Source organism: Stegostoma tigrinum, chromosome 25, assembly GCF_030684315.1.
Source record: "Stegostoma tigrinum isolate sSteTig4 chromosome 25, sSteTig4.hap1, whole genome shotgun sequence".
Classification (NCBI taxonomy): Eukaryota; Metazoa; Chordata; class Chondrichthyes; order Orectolobiformes; family Stegostomatidae; genus Stegostoma; species Stegostoma tigrinum.
The window spans coordinates 51290614-51312752 of record NC_081378.1 but is presented as its reverse complement, the minus strand read 5'-3'; the positions used below and the strand labels follow the sequence as shown (position 1 = coordinate 51312752).

At 43.0% G+C, this 22139-nt stretch overlaps 1 protein-coding gene across 1 annotated transcript in view; it reads left to right on the top strand.

Moving 5' to 3' along the window:
- Nucleotides 1–2552: 2552 nt before the first annotated feature.
- Nucleotides 2553–22139, top strand: part of lta4h (leukotriene A4 hydrolase) — a 66273-nt gene continuing 46686 nt past the window's right edge. Inside the window, exons 1-5 of the mRNA XM_048554337.2 lie at nucleotides 2553–2776; nucleotides 7386–7516; nucleotides 13294–13414; nucleotides 18796–18864; nucleotides 20994–21098. Coding sequence (XP_048410294.1) covers nucleotides 2621–2776; nucleotides 7386–7516; nucleotides 13294–13414; nucleotides 18796–18864; nucleotides 20994–21098 — 582 coding nt within the window. The 5' untranslated portion in view covers nucleotides 2553–2620. The remainder of the gene's footprint in view (nucleotides 2777–7385; nucleotides 7517–13293; nucleotides 13415–18795; nucleotides 18865–20993; nucleotides 21099–22139) is intronic.

Genomic DNA, 22139 nt, shown 5'->3' with positions numbered 1-22139 from the left:
CAGCTTTTTCAGACTCGCCCTATAGCTCAATCCCTCTGACCTCAGCTATATTCTTATAGATCATTTCTGAAACATTTCAGAAGCTTTCAGACAATATAGCAAACAGACCAGAATTGAATGCAGCATTCCAAAATTGGCCTGACCAATGTCCTGTACAGCCATAACATAACCTCCTAACTCCTATACTCAATGCAAGGACCAATAAATGCAAGCATACCAAATGCCTTCTTCAGTACCTCACATCTATTTAAATTAAACTCCATTTGCCAGTCCTTGGCCCATCTTTTAAAGATCCTCTTTTACTCTGAGGTATTCTCTTCGCCGTCCACTGCACCTCCAATTTTGATGTCATCTGCAAACTTACTAACCGTTCCTCCTGTACTCACATCCAAATCATTTATATAAATGATTAAAAGCAGTGAACCCTGCACCAATCTGTGCAGCACACCGCTGGCCATAGGCCTCCAGTCTGGAAAGCAACTCTCCATCTCCAGCCTCTGTCTCCCACTTTCAAGCCACTTTTGTATCCAAAATGGCTAGCTCTTCCTTTATTCCATGGGATCTAACCTTGTTAATCAGTCTACCATGCGCAACGTTGTTGAACATCTTGCTGACATCCATATAGACAACATCTGCTGTTTTGCCGTCATCAAGCTTCTTTGTCACTTCTTCAAAAAACTCAATCAAGTTTGGATGACATGGCAGTTCAGTGGTTAGCACTGCTGCTTCACAGCATCAGGGGCCCAGGTTCAATTCCATCCTTGGGTGACTGTCTGGGTGGAGTTTGCATATTCTCCCTGGTCTGTCATGTTGACTATCTCTAATTGGTCCTTGCCTGTCCAAATACATGTCAATCCCATTCAATGACCTACCCAGCATCAATGGCAGTTTCACTGGTCAATAGTTCCCTGGCTTTTCCTTACCACCTTTCTTAAACAATAGCACCACATCAGCCACCTTCCAATCTTCTGGTACCTCACCCTTGGCAATCAATAATACAAATAACTTAGTGAGGAGCCATACAATCACTTTCCCAACTTCCTACAAAGTTCTGGGACCTGGTCAGGTCCTAGGAATTTATCCACCCTGCTGATAATCAGAGAGGCAGCATGAATGTCAGATTATTATGAGTTGATCCACAGAACTACATCTTTTTCCTGTCATCCTCATGAAGTTGAGAAGGATATAGGATGGGACAGTGGTAATAGATTAAGCATTCCTAAAGAATGGATAGCTGAAAATGGCCCAAGATCCCTTCCTCAGATCAGAAAGGAAGTTGCTGAGTATGATGGTAAAAATCAAAGGCTAATGTCTTTCCATTATAATAAAGTTGGACACACCTTCGTTCAGAATGCTGAAAGTTGTGAGGGAACTCATGGATTTGTTGTTTGTTGGGATTCATAACAGTGAGTCCTGAACGGAAAATCAAAAGGTAAATAGTACAGACCATATTTAACTTTAACTACAACTAGAAAACCGGAGGTAAACACGGTTGTGAGTGCTGCACAACAGGTAATTAGTTTGACGAGAGATACAAAGATTTTTGTCAAAATGAAAGATAACCCAATCTTCTTCAAATTATTCATATAAACTCATAACCACAGTAAGAAACACTGGACCTGCTCAAACGTTTTCTTTTCAGTCAAAGGAATTTGCAATTGATCACATCGATCTATGTGAAAAGTTTACTCTTGAATAACTTTGCTAAACTTTCATCGGCTGAGAACATTGGATGAATTTCCCTTGCTGCCACCTCATGGAGTTAATTTAGGAATATACAAATGTGAAGAGTACAGACAGGTTTAGGAAATGGAACTGTGCCAGAGCGCTCTGTTGCCTTTGTGACAGAAATAACTCAGTATTTTCACTGAAATTCGAATTACTGCATTAGTGGGCATGGCATTTTCCGAGACATGAAAAGATATAGGGGGATGGTATCCCTTCTAAAGGGCAGATGATAGAATTTGAATTCAATATAAAAAATCTGAATTAAGAGTCTAAATGATGATCATGAAATCACTATCTGGTTCACTAATGTCCTTCAGGGGAAGAAATCTACCATCCTGATGAAGCATATAAAACACAAAACATTGACTTTCCTGTTGCTTTGATGCTCTACTCCTCTAGCTCCGAACTCTATTGCATCTGCCATACCTACCTGGTCTGGCCCACATATGATTCCATACCCACAGCAATGTGGTTGACTCTTATTGCCTTCAGGACTATAAATGTAGGCCTAGCCAGTGACACCCATATCAGAATAACGAATAAAATTGAGCAGCGGAGACGAAACTGTTTCCTTTGGTCTGTTACCTCTTTCTGTGCCAATGACTCCAAACACCATTCCCTGTCTCCAAAGGCCACTCGCCCCCCCCGGCGATCAGACTAGCGGGCCACGCCATTGGTCAGGCCCATCACGTGCTACCACCACCGCCGCCACGTGCTGAGCTTTGGGTCTGTGATGCAGCGCATCCTGGGAAGGTGTCAGCGATGACCAATCAGGAGTCGAGTGCTGCCGGCGGGTCTTGCCGGCCCGGCGCCTGCGCATTGCGGCCTTGCCGGTTGGACACCTGCGCAGTGCCGCTGTCGGTTCAGTGTGTGTGTGTGTGGGAGCCGGACCATGGCTGGGTCGATGGACAGCAGCTCGTTTACATCGGCGGCGGACTTCACCACCCGGCACCTAGTGCTGGGCCTGAGGGTGGACTTCCAGAGCTGCCGCATCGCCGCTTCAGCTGCGCTCACTGTCGAAGCTCTGCGCGATGGATTGTCGGCTCTGGTAAGCCCCGGCGGTGGGGACCATGTTTTCCTCGGCTGGAGAGAGAGCGATGTCGGAGTGGAGGGGGATGGACAGGGGGAGGGGGACCTAGCCCAGGGGAGCCCAGCCCGGCCCGCGTTTGTGACGGGGTGGGAGGGGAGAGGCCTGAGGGCGTTTTATGGGGAGGAGAGACGCCTGAGGGAGTTTTATGGGGAGGAGAGACCAGGAGGCATTTGCCATGGGGAGGGGATCCCAGGGGGTATTTGTGACCAGGGGATGGGGGTGGACTTGGGGGTGTTTGTGATGGCGGGTGGTGGGGGAGACCTGGGGGCATTTGTCATGGGAAGGGGATCCCAGGGGGTGGGTGTGGACCTGGGAGCATTTGTGCTGTCTCTCCATTAGCATGGATAGTGAATTGTAGTTGATTTGGTACTGTGATGCTTGACAAATTTACCTTTTTGCAATGAGTCAAAATGGAATTGAACGCCAGTTGAATGTTTTTCAAAGCCAAATTTGGGTGTGCGGCCACACATCAGACAAGCAACAGCCTGACGTGGTCAAATTCCAATCCTTCAGCTGATGTTTCCTAATCCTTCATCGCTGCATTCTGACATGTCCAGTACCAAAACCACAACAGACCCAGCTCAGAGGTGCCAGTACCCCTCGGAACTAAGCAGTAGTGGGAGTCATCAACGTTGACTCTGGATTACCGTTAAACTCAGAGCATCGGGTCAAACGTGAGTCAGGTTGCCTCATGCTAATCGATTTGCTACTACCCTTCCTCAGTTTATGATCAGAATGGAACAGGATGTAATGGCATGGTTGTAATGTCACTGATATAGTAATCCAAAATCTCAGAATAATCTGTGTAAATGGGTTCATGTCACACCATGGCATATAGTGAAATATGATTTCAAAGACGGCTCTTATGTCACATTGGTAGCAAGTCTACCTCTGGGCCAAACTGTCCAGTCTCAAGTTCTACTCCTCCAAATGTGTCGTAACATGTCTGCACAGGTTGAATTAAAAAATCTATGAATCAGTATGCCACTTGGAAGCACTGAAGGTGGAGTGGGCATAGAACATATTTAGTTGCCTAAGACCAAGAGTGGCTGGTAATGATACTTCTGTCAGACAAGGCTGTTGGCAAGGATACCAATGTATGGTGGGTTATGAGAAATAAACTTATTTTAGCTAGTTTTTACTGATGTACCTGTTGCGGAGGCATCTGTCCATGACAGTAATGAATGGAGTGAGCACTGAACAGTTCTGGTGGAAATGAAGCCCTGCTTTTACACTGAGGATGTCAGTTTGGTAGTGTGAAATTACCACTATGTTAAATGGAGTAGATTCAAATCAAATCCAATGGTGCCGTCAAGCTAGATGGCTAACCCTGATTCAACGAAGGGTTTACAAGAGTGTGGCAGGAGCACCACTGTAAAACTGGTTGCTAATCTGATTTAACAACAACACAGGACTACTGACATGCAGACTACCAGTATGAGTTAGCTCCAGGTTATTTCCTTTAAATCCTGATGACAGAACCTAATAGTGTAAATAGTAAATCTCAAGTGGACGGACCATTTTTAGCCTCCTGAGAACCTCAACATCACAGAACCAGTCAGTTTGATTCACTCCACTTACGAAGAAATGACTGAATGCATTAAATGCAACAGAGATACTGGGCCATGCTAACATGCTGGTTATGGTGCTGAGGAAATTGGTTTTGGAAATTATTTTATTCACTGTGCAAGCTACATTAAAAATGTCTGGGTATATTCTGTTCAATAAAAGCACGAGAAATTCAACCAGGGCAGTAACTGCCCCATCAGCCAGTTCTTGAAGAACAGCAACAGTAAAGGGGAGATATCAACAGTTGAGATCCCTGAATGCCTTCGAGTAAGCAGCATAGTGTGGTAGGAGCAAAATGCAATCACTACTTACAGTGCAGTCTATTTGCATTGATGTAGCACCTTTTAACATGGAAGCACCTTGATATGTTTTTCTCAGTAATGTTGTCAAACAAAATCTGATGCTAAAAGATGTAGATATTGGATAATCAAACATTAGTTGGGGGATGAATATCTTAAAACAGGAGACCAAAGTGAAATAGTTTAAAAAAGATGTGATGGATATGTGTCTGTGTCCAGGTAATGTGACAGCACTTGATTATTACCACTTCTATAGTTTTATGCGCTAACATAATTGCTAAATTTAACTTACAGAATCACAAAGATGGACAGAATGGAAACAGACCCTTTGGTTTGACAATCTATGCCGACTGGATACCCTAAATTAATCCAGTCCTGTTTGCCAGCATTTGGCCCATATCCCTGTAACCCCTCCTGTTTATATACCCATACAGATGCCTTTTAAATGTTATAATTGTACCAGTCTCCACTATTTTGTTTGGCAGCTCATTCCACGCATGCCATCCTCTGTGTGAAAAAGCTAGGTCCCTTTTAAATCTTTCCCCTCTTACTTTAAACTTATGCCCTATAATGTTGGACCCCCTACCCTGGGGAAAAGACCTTGACTATTCACCTTGTCCATGCCCCTCTAGATTTTATTATCTCAGACGCTCCAGGGAAATAGCCCCAGTCTATTCAGCCTCTCCCAGTAGCTCAAACCCCCCAACCCTGACAACATCCTTGGAAATCACTTCTGAACCCTTTCAAGTTTCATAACATTTTTCTTTTAGCATGGAAATCAGAGTTTTATGCAGTATTCCAAAAGTGGCCTAGCCATAGTCTGGTACAACTGCAACATCACCTCCCAACTCGTATGCGCAATGCACTGACCAATAAAGGCAAGCATACCAAATGCCACCTTCGCCACCCTGTCAACCTGGGAATCCACTTTCAGGGAATTATGAATCTTTTTTCGGCAACATTCCCTAGGACTGCATAAGTCCTGCACTGATTTGCCCTCGCAAAACGTGGCACCTCAGATTTAACTAGATTAAACTCTACCTGCAAATTATCAGCCCATTGACCCATCTGATCAAGATCGCATTGTACTTTGAGATCACCTTCACTGTCCACTACACTACCAATTTTGATTTCATCTGTAAGCCTACTAACCATACTTTCTACTTTAACATCCAGATCATTTATATAAATGACAAACTTGCAGCTCAGTAGTAAATTTATGATAGGATCGGTTGTTGAACTGTTGTAATATTAAATAGTCTTAACACCCAGGATAAAGCTTTAGACATTGTTCATTTGAGACCAATTTTTTGATGCATTAAAACAGATATTTTTCTGACTCCTGTGGTTGGTTACCCTGAATTTAAATCTTGGTACACATGGCGCTACTCCAGCTGAATGGAAAACTTTGTGAATGTTTGTAGCAAAATTAAGATGTGAAAGTCATTGAGCTACTTTGGCAAATCAATTCCTGTACAGAACCTTGGTATGTGGACTTTGATATGTCATGATAATTACATCCCAATGTTGCTGATATGGAATTGAGGGTAATATAATGTTAATAGAAATCAGCGATTTATTATCCCTTTCCTCATCCTGATAAGCTGTTGCTGTTGAAACGCTGCAATAAATTAAGCAAAGTTAGCAGTGGTTTAAAAATGAGCATGTATTTCTACCATTGCTTTCTTTTCCAATTTTCACTTCCCTTCTAATGACAGAAGTTCTGCCTGTAGTTTCTTTTCTGTATAAGATGTGTATAGATTTGTGCTCACGTGAAAGAATTAGTTACAATATCGTAGGATTTGTAGTTTTTGTTAACCTAGCAAACAAAGGAAATCTTGCATTTGAGCACTATATTTACAAATGGAAGATTTTCATTTTTTAAAAATTGATTGGCTTGGCCAGTGACCTCCGCAACTTGTCAATGTTTATTTCCCACCCCTAATTGTCCAGGCGGCAGGTGAGAGTCAACCGCATTGATATGGGTCTGGAGTCGCATGTAGACCAGACCAAACTTTGGGGAGGCGATGGCCCAGTGGTATTATCGCTAGACTATTAATCCAGAGATCCAGGTAATGTTCTGAGTACCCAGATTTGAATTCCACAGCAGCAGAATTTAAATTCAATAAAAAAATCTGAAATTAAAAATATAATGATGGCTATGGATTCATTTCCAATTATTGAAAAAACCCAACAGGTTCAATAATGACTTAAGGAGGGAAACCTGCCATCCTTACCTGGTCTGGCCTATATGGGACTCCAGATCCACAGCAATGTGGTTGACTCTCAACAGCTTTCTGGGCATTTAGGGATTGTCAATAAATGTTGGTCCAGCCTGCAAAGCCATCATCCCATGGATGAACAAGAAAAATGGCAGATTTCTTTCCCTAAAAGGACATAAGTGAACTGTATGAGTTTTCCAACAATCAGTAGCAGTTTCACTGCCATCATTAGACACTTAATACTAGATTTTTTAATTCATTTCAATTTCCACCACCTGCCATGGTGGGATTTGAATCTGGGATCCCACAACGTTACCCGAGTCTCTGAGTTAATAGCCTAGTTATAATATCACTAGGATATCGCCTCCCCAGTTATGTAGTTGTAACCATGCTTTCAGCTTTTACAGTTTAATATATCTGCACAACTATTAAGCCAATCTAGCTGGTACATAACTGATTATTACATTTTATTTATAGGTCTTGGATACAAGAGACCTTAAAATACTCAAGGCTACAGTCAATGGACAAGAAGTCAAATTTTCACTTGGAAATAAGCACTCTTACAAAGGAACACCCTTGACGATTATTCTTCCATATAAATTGCTGCGGTATGAAGCTAAAACCTAGTAAATCTTTTTGCGTCATTTAATCCTTCAATAATTGGTGTCAAATCTTGTTGTTTAATACTAGCTAATTTCACATAGAGTTGCTGGTGGAAGTCAAATTTTCAGATGTGGCATGGTCAAAAGAGTGAAATAATTGGGCCAAAATTATTGGATTTACTTATTTTGAAGATGTAGAATTTGTCCTTGTGTTTATAGATTTCCATGTCTATGTTCATAATGAAACTAACTAATAGAAAAGTTGCACCTTAACTACACCCTCCTGCCAGTGATGTTGCACCCTTATGGAGCAGAATGTCTGATAACAAACTGGAATGAAGACTTTTATAATAGCTCTTTCACTCAAGTTTGTTTTTAAAGTTATTGGTTAGCCATTCCACTTATAATTCCATTCACGCCCAGATTTGTAATTCGTACATCAACTGGCATGTTTACACAGGACCAGAGATATTTTTAAAGCTATTTGTTTCTGACTTCTTTCACATTTGTTTTCTTTGTTATAGAAACATCTAGTTTTAACCCTTGCCTCTCTCCCGCAGTTTGTGAATTTAGTGAAAATGATGAGGTTATTCCCGGCCAGTTTATATCTGTCTGCCAAGGCTTCCTAATTGGACCAGATTTACAACCCTAGTCAGAGAACTCCTATTCTATAAATTTCACTTGGCTGACCATGTAACAATCACTACACTTCCTCACCTCTCGCATCTAACCCACCCATTCTTATTGCAGTTCTTTTTGAAACTTGAATCTGTGTGTTTGATCTGGTACATAATTGACCATAACTCAACCAAAATGCTGTTGACAGTAGAAATCTGAAATAAACAGATAGTAAAAAAACAGAAATGTTAACTCTTTTCTCACACTTTATATAGTGCTTATTTTTACTGGGGTAAGTAGTTACAGAAGAGGCCCTTTAGCCCATCAAATCTGTACCATCAAAAATATAACCCTACCTATACAAATCCCACTTTTTTGCACTAAGTCCATAGCCTTGAATATATGACACTTCAAGTACTTCTCCAAGTTTTTTTTAAAAGGTTGTGCATTTCCCGCTTCAACTACCCTCCCTAGCCAGGCATTCCAGACCCCTTACCATCAAAAGGCTTCTCCTCCAATCCCTTCTAAACCTGTTTCAGAGATAGTAGAAACTGCAGATGCTGGAGAATCTGAGATAACAAAGTGTAGAGCTGGATGAACACAGCAGGCCAAGCAGCATCAGAGGAGCAGGAAGGCTGATGTTTTGGGCCTAGACCCTCCTTCAGAAATGGGGGAGGGGAAGGGGGTTCTGAAATAAATAGGGAGGGGGGGAGTTGGATTGAAAATGAATAGAAGAGAAGATAGGTGGAAAGGAGAATGTAGGTGGGGAGGTAGGAAGGAGATAGGTCAGCCTGGGGAGGCAAGACAGGTCAAGGGGGCGGGATGAGGGTAGTAGGTAGGAGATGGGGGTGGGGCTTGAGGTAGGAGGAAGGACTGGTGGGAGGAAGGTCAGGTTAGGGAGGCAGGGACGAGTTGGGCTGGTTTTGGGATGTGGTGGGGGAGGGGAGACTTCGAAGCTTGTGAAGTCCACATTGGGCTGCAGGGCTCCCAAGCAGAACGTGAGTTGCTGTTTCTGCAACCTTCGGGTAGCATCATTGCGGCACTGCAGGAGGCCCAGGATGGACATGTCATCCGTAGGATGGGAGGGGGAGTTGAAATGGTTCACGACTGGGAGGTGCAGTTGTTTACTGTAGTTGTTTTGTTTTTTGCACTAAACAACTGCACCTCCCAGTCTCGAACCATTTTAACTCCCCCTCCCATTCCGCAGATGACATGTCCATCCTGGGCCTCCTGCGGTACCACAACGATGCCACCTGTAGGTTGCAGGAACAGCAACTCATATTCCGCTTGGGAACAATGCAGCCCAATGGTATCAATGTGGACTTCACCAGCTTCAAAATCTCCCCTCCCCCTACACCATCTCAAAACCAGCCCAGCTTGTCCCCACCTCCCTAACCTGTTCTTCCTCTCACCTATCCCCTCCTCCCAACTCAGGCCGCACCCCCATTTCCTACCTATTCACCTCATCCAGCTCCCTTGACCTGTCCGTCCTCCCTGGACTGACCTATCTTGTCCCTACCTCCCCACCTACATTCACCTTTACTGGCTCCAACCCCGCCCCTTTGACTCTTCTATCTCCTCTCCACCTATCTTCTCTTCTATCCATCTTTTATCTGTCTCCCCCTCTCTCCCTATTTATTTCAGAACCCCGTTCCCCTCCCCCGTTTCTGATGAACAGTCTTGGTCCGAAACATCAGCTTTCCTGCTCCTAAGATGCTGCTTGGCCTGCTGTGTTCGCAAAGCTCTACACCTTTTATCTCGGATTCTCCATCATCTGCAGTTCCTGTTATCTCTGATCCAAGCTTATCCAACCTCCCTTCATAGCTAAAGTGTTCCATTCCAGGCAACATCCTGGTGAATCTACTTTGCACCACCTCCAGTGCAGTTGCTTCCACCCTATAAGTGCAGTTACCAGAACTGCACACAATACTCCAGCTGTAGCCTAACCAATGTTCTGTACAGTTCCAACCTGGACCCCCTCCGCTCCCATAATCTCTGCCACAACTGACAAAGGCATGTGTCCCATATATCATCTTACCTACCCTATTAACCTGTCCTATCACCTTCAGGGATCTGTGACAAGAACCCCAAGATTCCTCAGCTTCCTAGCTTCTTGCCATTTATTGAGTACTGAATATTCCGAAATACCCAAGGTTCTCTGGGCTTGCTGCGCCTACATTTTACCCTAAGGGAACCTGTCGGCCCTGTACTCGTCCCAACACCCTTTCGAATGCCTCCCACTACTTTCTGTAGCTTTACCCTCCAATAGTTGTACTAGTCTATTTTGGCCAGATTATGCCTTATTTTAATAAAATGTGCCTTACCCCAATCCTTTTTTGCAGACTATCTTGCTCCTTGCATGTAAAAAGTTTAAAATTTACAGCATTGTGCTCACTGTCACTGAAATGCTCCTCTGCTATCACCTCGAACACCTCTCTAGCTACTTGCCCCAGAATTCAGTCCAGGGTTGCACTGTCCCTTGTAGGATCATTTACATGTTGATGGAAAAGTCTGTCCTGTGTGCATTTAAAATCATCTGCCCCACTAAACCTTTTATACTGTGATATCCCAATTAATACTGGAGTAGTTGGAATCCCCCAACATAATTACTCAATTTGTTATTTTTAATTGCCTTAGTGAATTGACTACATATCTGCTCTTCAACTGACTATTGACTGGGAGCCTATAATACACTGCTAACAGTGGACTGCCCCCTTTTAATTTCTAAATTCAAATCTCAAAGTCTCATTTGACAACCCTTCCAAGATAATATCCTTTCTTACTACAGTAACTGAGTCTTTAATAATGCAACATGTCTCCACTTCCCCACACTCCCCTGTCCTGCCTGAAGGTCCAATGCCACAGAATGTTAAGTTGCCAATCTTGTCTTCCCAAGACCACATTCCTAGCAATAATACCATAATTCTATGTGTCCATCAGTGCTGTTAAGTTGTCTGTCTTACCTATAGGACTCCTGGCATTAAAGTAGTGGACATCCAATCTTGCCTTATTCCATTGAGGCATCACATGGCTGAATTCACTCTTCTTTGGTTCCTTTTATAAGTTGTGCTATGGCACTGTTGAACTAATGCATCGTGAACTCTGTTCCTGCTGAATTATCTCCTCCCAATAGCACTAGCACCCTGCAAGGTTGTTCCTCCCATTCTGTTCAAGTACAGACCATCCCCAAAGTAGAGGTCCCACCTTCTCCAGAAACATACCAGTGATCCAGGAATCTAAAACGTTTCCTCCTGCACTAAATCTTGAGCCACAGATTCATCTGCTCTATTCTCCTGTGGACTATCATAGACTGGTCAGTGGACTAGTTAATCCAGAGACCTAGAGTTAATGCTGTAAAACCACTGTGTGACATGAGTGCCAATATTTCCTATTCTGCCATCCTTTTTCAGTTCAGAAGGATGAGGAATTAAGAAATTTAAAATGATGAAAAAGTAGTTTCATGGAGTAAAAATGGAGAAATTAACGTGTAATTCTAACATGCCTTCCATGTTACTGGGGCACCTCCCGTTAGCACCTGTCTTAGTTCTGAAGCATTCATTCCAGTGATTGAAGGCACCTAATTTTACACACAGCAAATTGTAATAATTTATCGGATAATCTATTTTAATTTTGACAAAGGAGCAGGTATTTTTCATGAAAAGCGCGCTCACTTCTCTAGATAGTGATATCAGAGTGTGGAGCTAGAGGAACACAGCAGGCCAGGCAGCATCATAGGAACAAGAAAGCTGACGTTCGAGCCGGGACCCCCCTCCAGAAATGGGGGAGGGGTGGGAGCTCTGAAATAAAGAAAGTTGGGGCTAGGAAAGGTAGGTAGGGTGGTGATAGGTGAGTGCAGGTACGAGATGGTAGGGTTGGTCAGTGAGGTGGGAGGAGCAAATAGGTGGAAGAGAAGACGGACAGGTCAAGGAGGTGGGGATGAGAGGGAAGGTTGGTTATGGGATGACACCGGGGGTGGGGACATTTTGAAGCTAATAAAGCCCATATTGAGATCATTGGGTTGTAGTCCCCAAGGCAGAATATAACATGCTGCTCCTCCAGTTTCCGGGTGGCATCATTGTGACACTGGAGGATGTCGTCCAGGAAGTGGGAAGGGGAGTTGAAGTGGTTCGCGACTGGAAGATGTCGTTTGTCGCAAACCGAGTGCAGGTGCTGTACAAAGCGGTCTCCGAGCCTCTGCTTGATCTCCCCGATGTAGAGGAGGCCACGTCGGGAGCAGCGGATGCAATAGACCATGTTAGCGGATGTGCAGGTGAACATCTGTCTGGAATTTTTTTTGGGGTCTGGCATGGAGGTGAGGGGTGAGGTATTGGGGCATGTTCAGCACTTGCTGTGGTTGCAGGAAAAGGTGCCAGGTGTGGTGGAGCTAATGGGGAGTGTGGAGCGGACAGGGGAGATGCGGACACAGTGGTCTCTCCAGAAAGCAGATAAGAGTGGGGAGGGAAATATATCCTTGGTTGTGGTGTCAGATTGCAGGTGGCAGAAGTGGCGGAGAATGAAGCGTTGAATCTGGAGGACAGTGGTGTGCTATGTGAGGACCAGGAGTATTCTGTCTTTGTTTTTGTTGCGGAGAGAGAGTGTGAGGGCTGAGGTTCAGGAAACGCAAGAGTTGTAGTTGAGAGCGTTTTCGACCACTGTAGGGATGAAGTTAAGGTCCTGGAAATACAAGGCCATCTGGGCTGTTTGGGAGAGGAATGCTTCATCTTAGAAGTAGATGCGGTGGAGGCAGAGGAATTGGGAGTAGGGGATCACAGTGTAACTGGCACAGTCCCCCACCCCTACCTCCGCTAAATCGATGACTGTATTGGCGCCACCTCGTGTTCCCACGAGGAGCTTAAATAGTTCATCAACTTCGCTAACACTTTTCACCCCAACCTCAAGTTCACCTGGACCGTCTCTGATACCTCTCTCTCCTTCCTGAACCTCTTTGTCTCCATTTCGGGTGACCACCTGAAACTGATGTCTATTTCAAGCCCACCAACTTCCACAGCTACCTAGACTACACCTCCTCTCACCCACCTTCCTGCAAGAATGTGATCCCCTACTCAAGGGATGTTCAAGCCTATGTGCCTTGCACTACACTATTGGAGGATTGATGTCGGACTGTTAGTGTGCGGCATTGATTTGTACAATTTCTAATTTTACAGGGGCCAGCAAACAGTGGTGGAGGTTACTTATGAGACATCACCAGAAGCTTCAGCTTTGCAGTGGCTCACAGCTGAGCAAACAGCTGGGAAGAAGCACCCATACTTGTTTAGCCAATGTCAGGTACAACACTTAGAATACCTGACTTTTCTTTTAAGTTACGATCTTGCAATGGACTTCTGTGTGTTTGACTGCAGTTGACATTTGTGTTAATAGTTAGAATATGCTTGAACAATTTTCCAAACTCTGGTTTGGCTATACTACTCATAATTGGTTTTGAAGAGAATTTTACTCAGACCTGGGAACAGCAATCTGGAAATTAATAAAAAGCCCTAGTGCATCATTGCTGCTGAGTTTGACTTAGACATTTTATTGGGAATAATTGAAAATGCTTCAATAAGATCATTAGGAATAGGTGTAAGCCATTTGGTCCCTCGAGCCTGCTTTGCCATTCAATAGGAACATGCTGATTGAATGTACTACATGCCCGTTTTCCTGCATTATCCCTGTAACTCGTGATTCCCCTGCTGATCGAAAATCTATCTATCTCGGCCTTTAAGACTCTACCCTTATGAGTGACTCTGGCAAGGTTCAAAACAACTCCATTCACTGACAAAATAAAGTTATCCTCGTCTCAGTATTAAAATGGTGCCTCTTTATTTCAAGGTAATTAAAACGAGGGCACCTTTTTTAGTATGCATAAATGTCAAATGCTCAAATCTGACTTAAAATGTTTCACTAATGAACTTTCTTTCCTGACTTTAAAAAAAGTAGTTTTGTGGATTGGCTGTGAGTCTTTGATCAGAATTTATTGTTGGACATGCACAATTAATCTGTACTAGTTGGTAGTTCTGTATTTTACTGCAATGGTATTATGAAATATCATTCTGGCATGCACGCTTTGCCTTGGAGCTGGCTTTCTAAATTACATTGTTTTAAATTGTATGCATTTCAACAATATCACTGAATTAATGCTTTTAACGTAATAAAAGGTGGACCCCCAAGGCATCTTTCATGTCAAATTTAACACCAAGTCAGAGAATATTTTAGGCAGATGTCCAAGTGTTTGGTTAAAGAAGTAGAATTTAATGAACAGCTTGAAGGAAGGAAAAGAAGTCTTTTGAAGATGTGTGTTGGGTAGAAATGGCAGATCACAGGGTATTGACTTCTGAAATCATGTCTGCCAGTAATGGATTGATAAAAACAGGGTAGTTTGAGGGCTAGAATTGGCAAAACTAGGCAATCTTGGGGCAGTGAAGTCCCTCCTTCCCATTGAGAGCAACCTCCATCGTGTTGTGTGGCACTACCACCATGCTAAATGGGACAGACTTCGCACAGATCCAGCAATTCAAGATTGGGCATCCATGAGGCGCTGTGGGCCATCAACAGCAGCAGAATTGTACTTCAGCACAATCTGCAACCTCGTGACCCAGCATAAACCACACTCAACCATTACCATCAAGCCAGGAGCTCAATCCAGGTTCAGTGGACAGTGCAGGAGGGCCTGCCGGGAGGATCACCAGTCATAACTGAAGATGAGGTATCAACCTGGTGAAGCCACTAAACAGGACTTACTTGCATACCAAACAGTAAAAGCAGCAAGTGATAGACAGATCTGAGCAAACCCACAACCAACGGATCAGAACTAAGCTCTGCGGTCCTGCCACATCCAGTTGTGAATGGCAGTGGACAATTAAACAACTCACTGGAGGAGGAGGCTTCAGAAATATCCCCATCCTCAATGATGGAATAGCCCAGCACGTCAGTGCAAAAGATAAGGCTGAGGTACTTGCAGCAATCTTCAGCCAGAAGTGCTGAGCGGCTAATCCATCTTGGCCTCCTCCAGTGTTTCCCAGCATTACAGATACCAGTCTTCAGCCAATTTGATTCATTCCATGTGATATAAAGAAACAGTTGGAGTCACTGGATACTGCAAAGGCAATGGGCCCTGACAACAGAGATAATGGGGACTGCAGATGCTGGAGAGTCTGAGATAACAAAGTGTGGAGCTGGATGAACACAGCAGGCCAAGCAGCATCTTAGGAGCACAAAAGCTGACGTTTCGGGCCTAGACCCTTCATCAGAAAAGGGGGATGGGGAGAGGATTCTGAAATAAATAGGGAGAGATGGGGAGGCAAACCGAAGATGGATAGAGGAGAAGATAGGTGGAGAGGAGAGTATAGGTAGGGAGGGGATAGGTCGGCCCAGGGAGGCAGGACATGGTTTTCAGAATCCTCTCCCCATACCCCTTTTCTGATGTAATGTTTAAGCCCTAAACGTCAGCTGTTGTGCTTCTAAGATGCTGCTTGGCCTGCTGTGTTTATCCAGCTCCACACTTTGTTATCTTGGATTCTCTAGCATCTGCAGTCCCCATTAGCTCTGATCACAATTTTAACCTCACTGTGAAGCCTCTTCTAGGATGCCTAACCTGAAGAAGTTACCCTCCTCCATCCGGGCCAACCTCAGGGGATCTCTCTCCCATTGCGACTCCCTTGTAATCTCTTCGGCCTTGAAATTGCTCGACCATGTCCTGCTTCCCTGTACTGACCTATCCCCTCCCTACCTACATTCTTCTCTCCACCTATCTTGTCTATCCATCTTCGGTCCGCCGCCTCTCTTCCTCCTCCTCCTCCTCCCCCCCCCCCCCCCCCCCCATTTATTTCAGAATCCTCTCCCAATCCCCCTTTTCTGATGAAGGGTCTGGGCCGAAATATTAAATTTTGTGCTCCTAAGATGCTGCTTGGCCTGCTGTGTTCATCCAGCTCCACACTTTGTTATCTCAGGCCCTGACGACATTCTGGCAATAGTACTGAGGACTTGTGCTGCAGAACTTGGCACTCCCCAAGCCAAGCTTTTCCAGTATAGTTACAACAGTGGTATCTACTAGACAATGTGGAAAATTTCCCAAGTATGTCCTGTACACACAATGCAAGACAAATCCAACCTGGCAAATTACTGCCCCATCAGTCTCCTCTCGATCATCGGTAAAGTGATGGAAGGTGTCATTAACAGTGCTATCAAGCAGTACCTACTCAGAAATAATCTGCTCGATGATGCCCAGTTTGGGTTACACCAGGGCCACTCAGCTCCTGATATCATTACAGCCTTGGTTCAAACATGGGCAAAAGAGCTGAATTCCAGAGGTGACAGCCCTTGATATCATGGCTGCATTCGACAGAGTGTGGCATCAAGGAGCCCTGGCAAAACTGAAATCAGTGGGTATCGAGGGCAAGCAGTCCAGTGGTTGGAGTCATGCCTGGCACGTAGGAAGATGGTTGTGGTTGTGGGAGGTCAATCCTCTCAGCTCCAGGACATCTGTGCATGAGTTCCTCAGGGTAGTGTTCTCGGCCCAACCATCTTCAGCTGCTTCATCAATGACCTTCTCTCCATTAGAAGGTCAGAAGTGAGGGATGTTCGCCGATGATTGTACAATGTTCAGCATCACTCATGACTCCTCAGATACTGAAGCAGTCCACATCCATATACAACAAGATCTGGACCTTTTCCAGGCTTGGGCTGACAAGTGGCAAGTGACATTTGCGCCACACAAATGTCAAGCTATGACCATCACCAATAAGAGACAGTCTAACCACCGCCCCTTGACATTCAATGGTGCCACCATCACTGAATCCCCCACTATCAACATTCTGTGGGTTACTATTGACCAGAAACTCAACTAGACTCACCACATTAACATGGTGGCTACAAAAACAGGCCTGAAGCTTGGAATACTGCGGTGAGTAACTCACCTCCTGACTCCTCAAAGCTTGTCCACCCTCTACAAGGCAGAAGTCAGGAGTGTGATGGAATACACTCTATTTGCCTGGATCAGTGCAGCTCCAACAACACTTGAAGTTTGACGCCATCCAGGACAAAGCAGCCGCTTGATTGACACTACATCCACAAGAATTCACTCCTCCTCCCCCCCCCCCCCCAACCCACCACCAATACTCAGTAGCAGCAGTGTGTACTTTCTACAAGATGCACTGCAGAAATTCACCAAACTCCTCAGACAGCACCTTCCAAACCCACAACCACTTCCATTTAGAAGGACAAGGGCAGCAAACGTATGGCAACACCACCACCTACAAGTTCCCCTCCAAGCCATTCACCATCCTGACTTGGAAATATATCACCGTTCCTTCACTGTCACTGGGTCAAAATCCTGGAATTCCCCACCCTAAATAGCATTGTGGGTCAACGTACAGCAGGAGGACTGCAGCGGTTCAAAAAGGCAACCGACAACCGTCTTCTCAAGGGCAACGAGGGATAGGCAAGAAACGCTGGCCAGCCAGTGATGCCCACATCCCACAAATTAATAAGGAAGAAGCGAAGGTGCTGGAGTAAGAAACAGGAGAGTATAACCATAGTTTGATGCTTTTAACAGTAAGGATGAAAATTTAAACGTGAAGGAATTGCTTAATTGCCAGCAAACCAGAGGGAGAAGGTGAGCAGAACTCAGTAAGTGTTAAGTAGAGGTTAGAGTTTTGAATGAGGCAGTTAGGACAGCCAGATGAAGTAATCAACCCGAGGCCAAGCAGGGATGAAGAAAACACTTAGGGCAATGTTGGACAATGTTACTTGGGTAGAAATAGACAATCTTTCAGGGAATGTGTAAAGAAAGCTGGGACAAACATGACACTGATGTTGCAAACCATCTGTTTCAGCCTCTGAGAGGAATTGCCAGCTGAGGAAGGGTTTGCAACAGAGGCAGAGATAATGCCTTCTGTCTTCTATGTAGTTGGAAGATTCTGCTCATTTTCTAATAGATGTTAGAAAAGCAGTTTAATTTAGAGACAGTGGAGGGGATGAGACAGGTGGAAATGAGGTAGAATCGAATACCATCAGTGTACATTTAGAACATTCCTATTCTGTGGCGAGCAGAGCAGTGGAAGCTGGGTAATTGAATGTGAGTGTGGCTGAGCGAGACAAGATATTGGTTGACGGTTGAGTGTTATTGTGCACAAGCAGTAAGTAAAGTTCAGGTGACATTGGATCATCCATGATCTTGTTCCTGTTCTAAAGACTGGTCACTGCATTCTACGTTAATTCTGTTTCTCTCCAGGTGCTGCTGGACCCGTTAAATTTTGCCAGCAATTTCTGTTATTATTTGTTTTAGCCATGATCTTGAATGGTGGCGCTGGTTCAAGGGGCTGAGTGGTCTACTCCCTTATTTATTCTGTTAATTTTCTAAAATGGCTAAAATGACCCATTTTGGGGCTCAGGGTCATTACAAACAACTGCCTTAATGACACTAGCATTAATATTAGTTATGTTGGCTCCAAGGAAGGGGCCTTCTAATAAGTTACTGTTCAGAATCATGGCTTTGGAACTAGACTTAACTGAGTATTCTTAATCTAAAAACTGCAGAGTGAGGCTGACTTGTATTTTTGCTGTTTCATCGTATAACTGATTAGGTGCTAGATTATTTATATCTATTAAAGTTGTGTTTTAATGGCTGGACTGTGTAATTTTTATTGTGTTTATTTAAAATATATTTATAGGCTATACATTGCAGAAGCATGGTCCCTTGCCAGGACACACCGTCTGTGAAAAGCACGTACTATGCTCGGGTATGTAACCATGTAGACCTGGTAATGGAAATTAATTTCTCAAATATGACAAAAGGTTGATGATTTGTTTGCCTGCATTGTTGTTAGACCAGGGCACCACAACGTTTTGCTCAGTACCTACAGGTTTAAGCAGTTGTCAATTTGTGTAGAAAGAATTCCCCTGCATTTCATTATACAAGTTCATTGTAAACTTTCAGTCAGCCAGTTTTGTAACAGTGCTGAACTTTGTGCCTTAATTTGTATCTCCTGTTGGCTGTCAAGGTCACGTAATCTGAGCTGTAAAAGTCCAAGCCTGCTTCTTGTTTGACAGAGTGTTTCTTGGGTATGATCAACTCTCCATGCACCATCCCAAAATATTTTCAGTCGCCCATGATCCGAAAGATAAAAGCTGACGTTTGTTGAAACTTGACAATGCTCCTTTGGCACAGATTTTACTTCCTTTAGCCTTTCATATGCTTTTTGAAACATAAAGTAGAACTGAACGTCACTTATGGGATGAAAAAGGGGAATATGTCAGTAAAAAACCATAGTGAGGATACTAGATAATATCCAATGTGATCATTTTATCTGACTGCAGGTAATATTAAATGTTAAAAAAAACTGCTTTACCACCCAAATGACCATTGATGACTTTACTAAATGTTTAACCTTTTATTTTATTCTGTATTTCACTTTGCAATTCACTATATTTTCTGATGGACCAATGCTGCTCAACAGGGTCTTCTCTATTCTCTTGCCTCTTTTGACACCCATTCTTTACCATCCCTAACTCCAATTTGAGGAAGCAATCTGTTCCTAGGCAGTAACTTTGGAGTATTGAAGTCAAACACCACTAGACATATTAGAATAATCCGTGATGACATATCTGTTGGTAATTTCCCTCCTTGGTCATTCCCTCTCTGCCTATAACACAGGGTGTGAACTAGTCTTCCTGCTGCTGTTTCGGTAGATCTGTCAACATTAATCCCACAGTCACCAAATTAGTTAAGGAGACAGTGACGGTATTGGGTGCAAGGAGAGTATAATGACGAACAGTCACTTCTCAAAATGCAGTGGAGTCCATCATGGATTTGTTCAGCCAAATGGTCTGTTTCAATGCCATGTATTCTCTGAGTATGCTTTAGAATGCCCTAGGGGGCTAGCATTTTATCATGTATTAATGATTTTGATTTGTGTAGAAGGCTGTAATTGCAAAGTATACAAATGATTAACACAAACCTGTAAATACCCAGAACAACAAAGAGGCTGAGGTAGATATCAGATGAAATTTAATGCAACATAGCTTGAAGAGTTTAATTTTGGAAGAAGTGATCATATAAATTTAATGGTAGCACATTTCTAAGGCAATACAAAATCAGAAGTCTGTTCGTTCACATAGATAAATCTTTAAAGGTGGCAGAGCAAAGTAATAAAATCTTTGGGTCATATCACGTTTTTAATTATAATTCATTTTTTTTAATAGGATGTACAAGTTACTGGCAAGGCCAGAATTTGTTGCCCATCCCAAAGAAAGGCCCTTGTGTGTATAGACAGAGGCATCACACGTACAAACAATATAATTAAGATAAACCTATCAAAAACATTAAAATGACGCAAGGGTGAGAGTTTTCAGTCATGTGGGGAAAGTTTAGGGGACGTTTAATGATATTCAGTTTTGAGGAGTTTTGATGAAGGAAAGAGAAATTCTTTCCAGTAGCAGAAGCTGAGTAACCAGAGGATGCAGATGAAATGATAGTTGACAGATCACCACAGAGGGGGATGAGATTTTTATGCAGCAGGTTCTGCTCTAGAATGTACTGCCTGATGGAAACAGATTCAATAGTAACTTCCAAAGGAAAATTGGACATATCCCTGATAAAGAAAAGAAAATCCTGCATGGTGGTGGGCAGGGAAAGGGACTAATCAAATAGTTCCTTTCAAAAACCTCACATACACGATAGATTGAATGGCCTCTTATGTTGTAAAATTCCATGATTTTAGTTGGAGGTTTTTTGTTAACTTTTTTACTTCAAAATTCTGTTGAAACAACTGCTTTATTATCTGTGGTGTTTCTGTGTTTTTATTCTTATACCATATTTTTTTACTGAGATAAGTGGCCAATTTGTTGTTTTTTTCCCCCCTGCATTTAGGTCTCTGTTCCAAAAGAACTCGTTGCTCTTATGAGTGCAAACCATGATGGGGAGTTGGTTGATGACAAAGATGACAGCAGAAAGATTTGCTGTTTTCAGCAAATGGTAAGCAAGGATGGATGATACTTCTGTCAGGTCTTGAATGAGGTCAGAATTATTTTTAAAATCTATACTTCACCAATAAATTTAAAAAAAACCCCTTCCTTGGATACCAATGTTTGGATCTCAGGCAAACATTACAAATTAATATCCTTTTTTTTAGTTATTTTGATCCCCATTCCTTGACTCTTGCTTTGTGCTTGTACACCATCCACTCAGTTTGAAGGTGTTGATAGACATTAATAAATAACATGTTTTAGCCTGAAAGATATTGTTGTGGGTTATTTTTAAATTGAATTTGGGGGAAACATGCTACAGTCTAAGTTAAAATGAAGTAAAATACCTCTGTTTACAGACAGAAGAGGAGAAAGAAAAAGGAATTCAATTTACCTCTGCATTCTCTGTAACACTTGGACTTCACAACAAGTTGATGGATAAATGATTAAAATATTTAATCTAATAGTTCAGTTTGGTTGGAATTTGGAACCCAAAGTTTCCATCTGCAATGTTTTACATGGCTCCTATTTTCTGTGTGTATTGTTATGTTGCTGGGCACTGAATACAACAGTAATGTTTTTAGAAGGGAATGTTTGGCACCAGAAACATTGCTGCTTTTGTGCTGTTATTCTTCTATTTAATACAGTTGGCAAACGTAGTAGAAGCCTTGATGCAGTACAGGGCAAAAAAGTCTAATTAAGCATTTGAGTTTTTTTATTCCCATTCTTAATTTTTTTTGGGTCAATGGAATACTGTAGTGGCAGGTGTGGGACCTTGAAGTCAAAGTTCCTAGCTTTTGTTGCTTTGCTATCTTGATCTTTTCTTTCTTTCAATATGACACCAAGATATGTTATGGTTATAAGAAAATGGCCAGTGTAAAAATATATAACTTTCGTAATCTTCCTACCTGACTGTTACAGAGAGGGAGGTCGAACCCCTCTGATAATTGAATCAAAACAGAAGTCCCCAATCTGTTATGGCGGGATTAGAGGTTCCCTTCTAATAATTAAACCCGAAACACCCAGAGAAGTTTGCCTGTCCTTTATAATC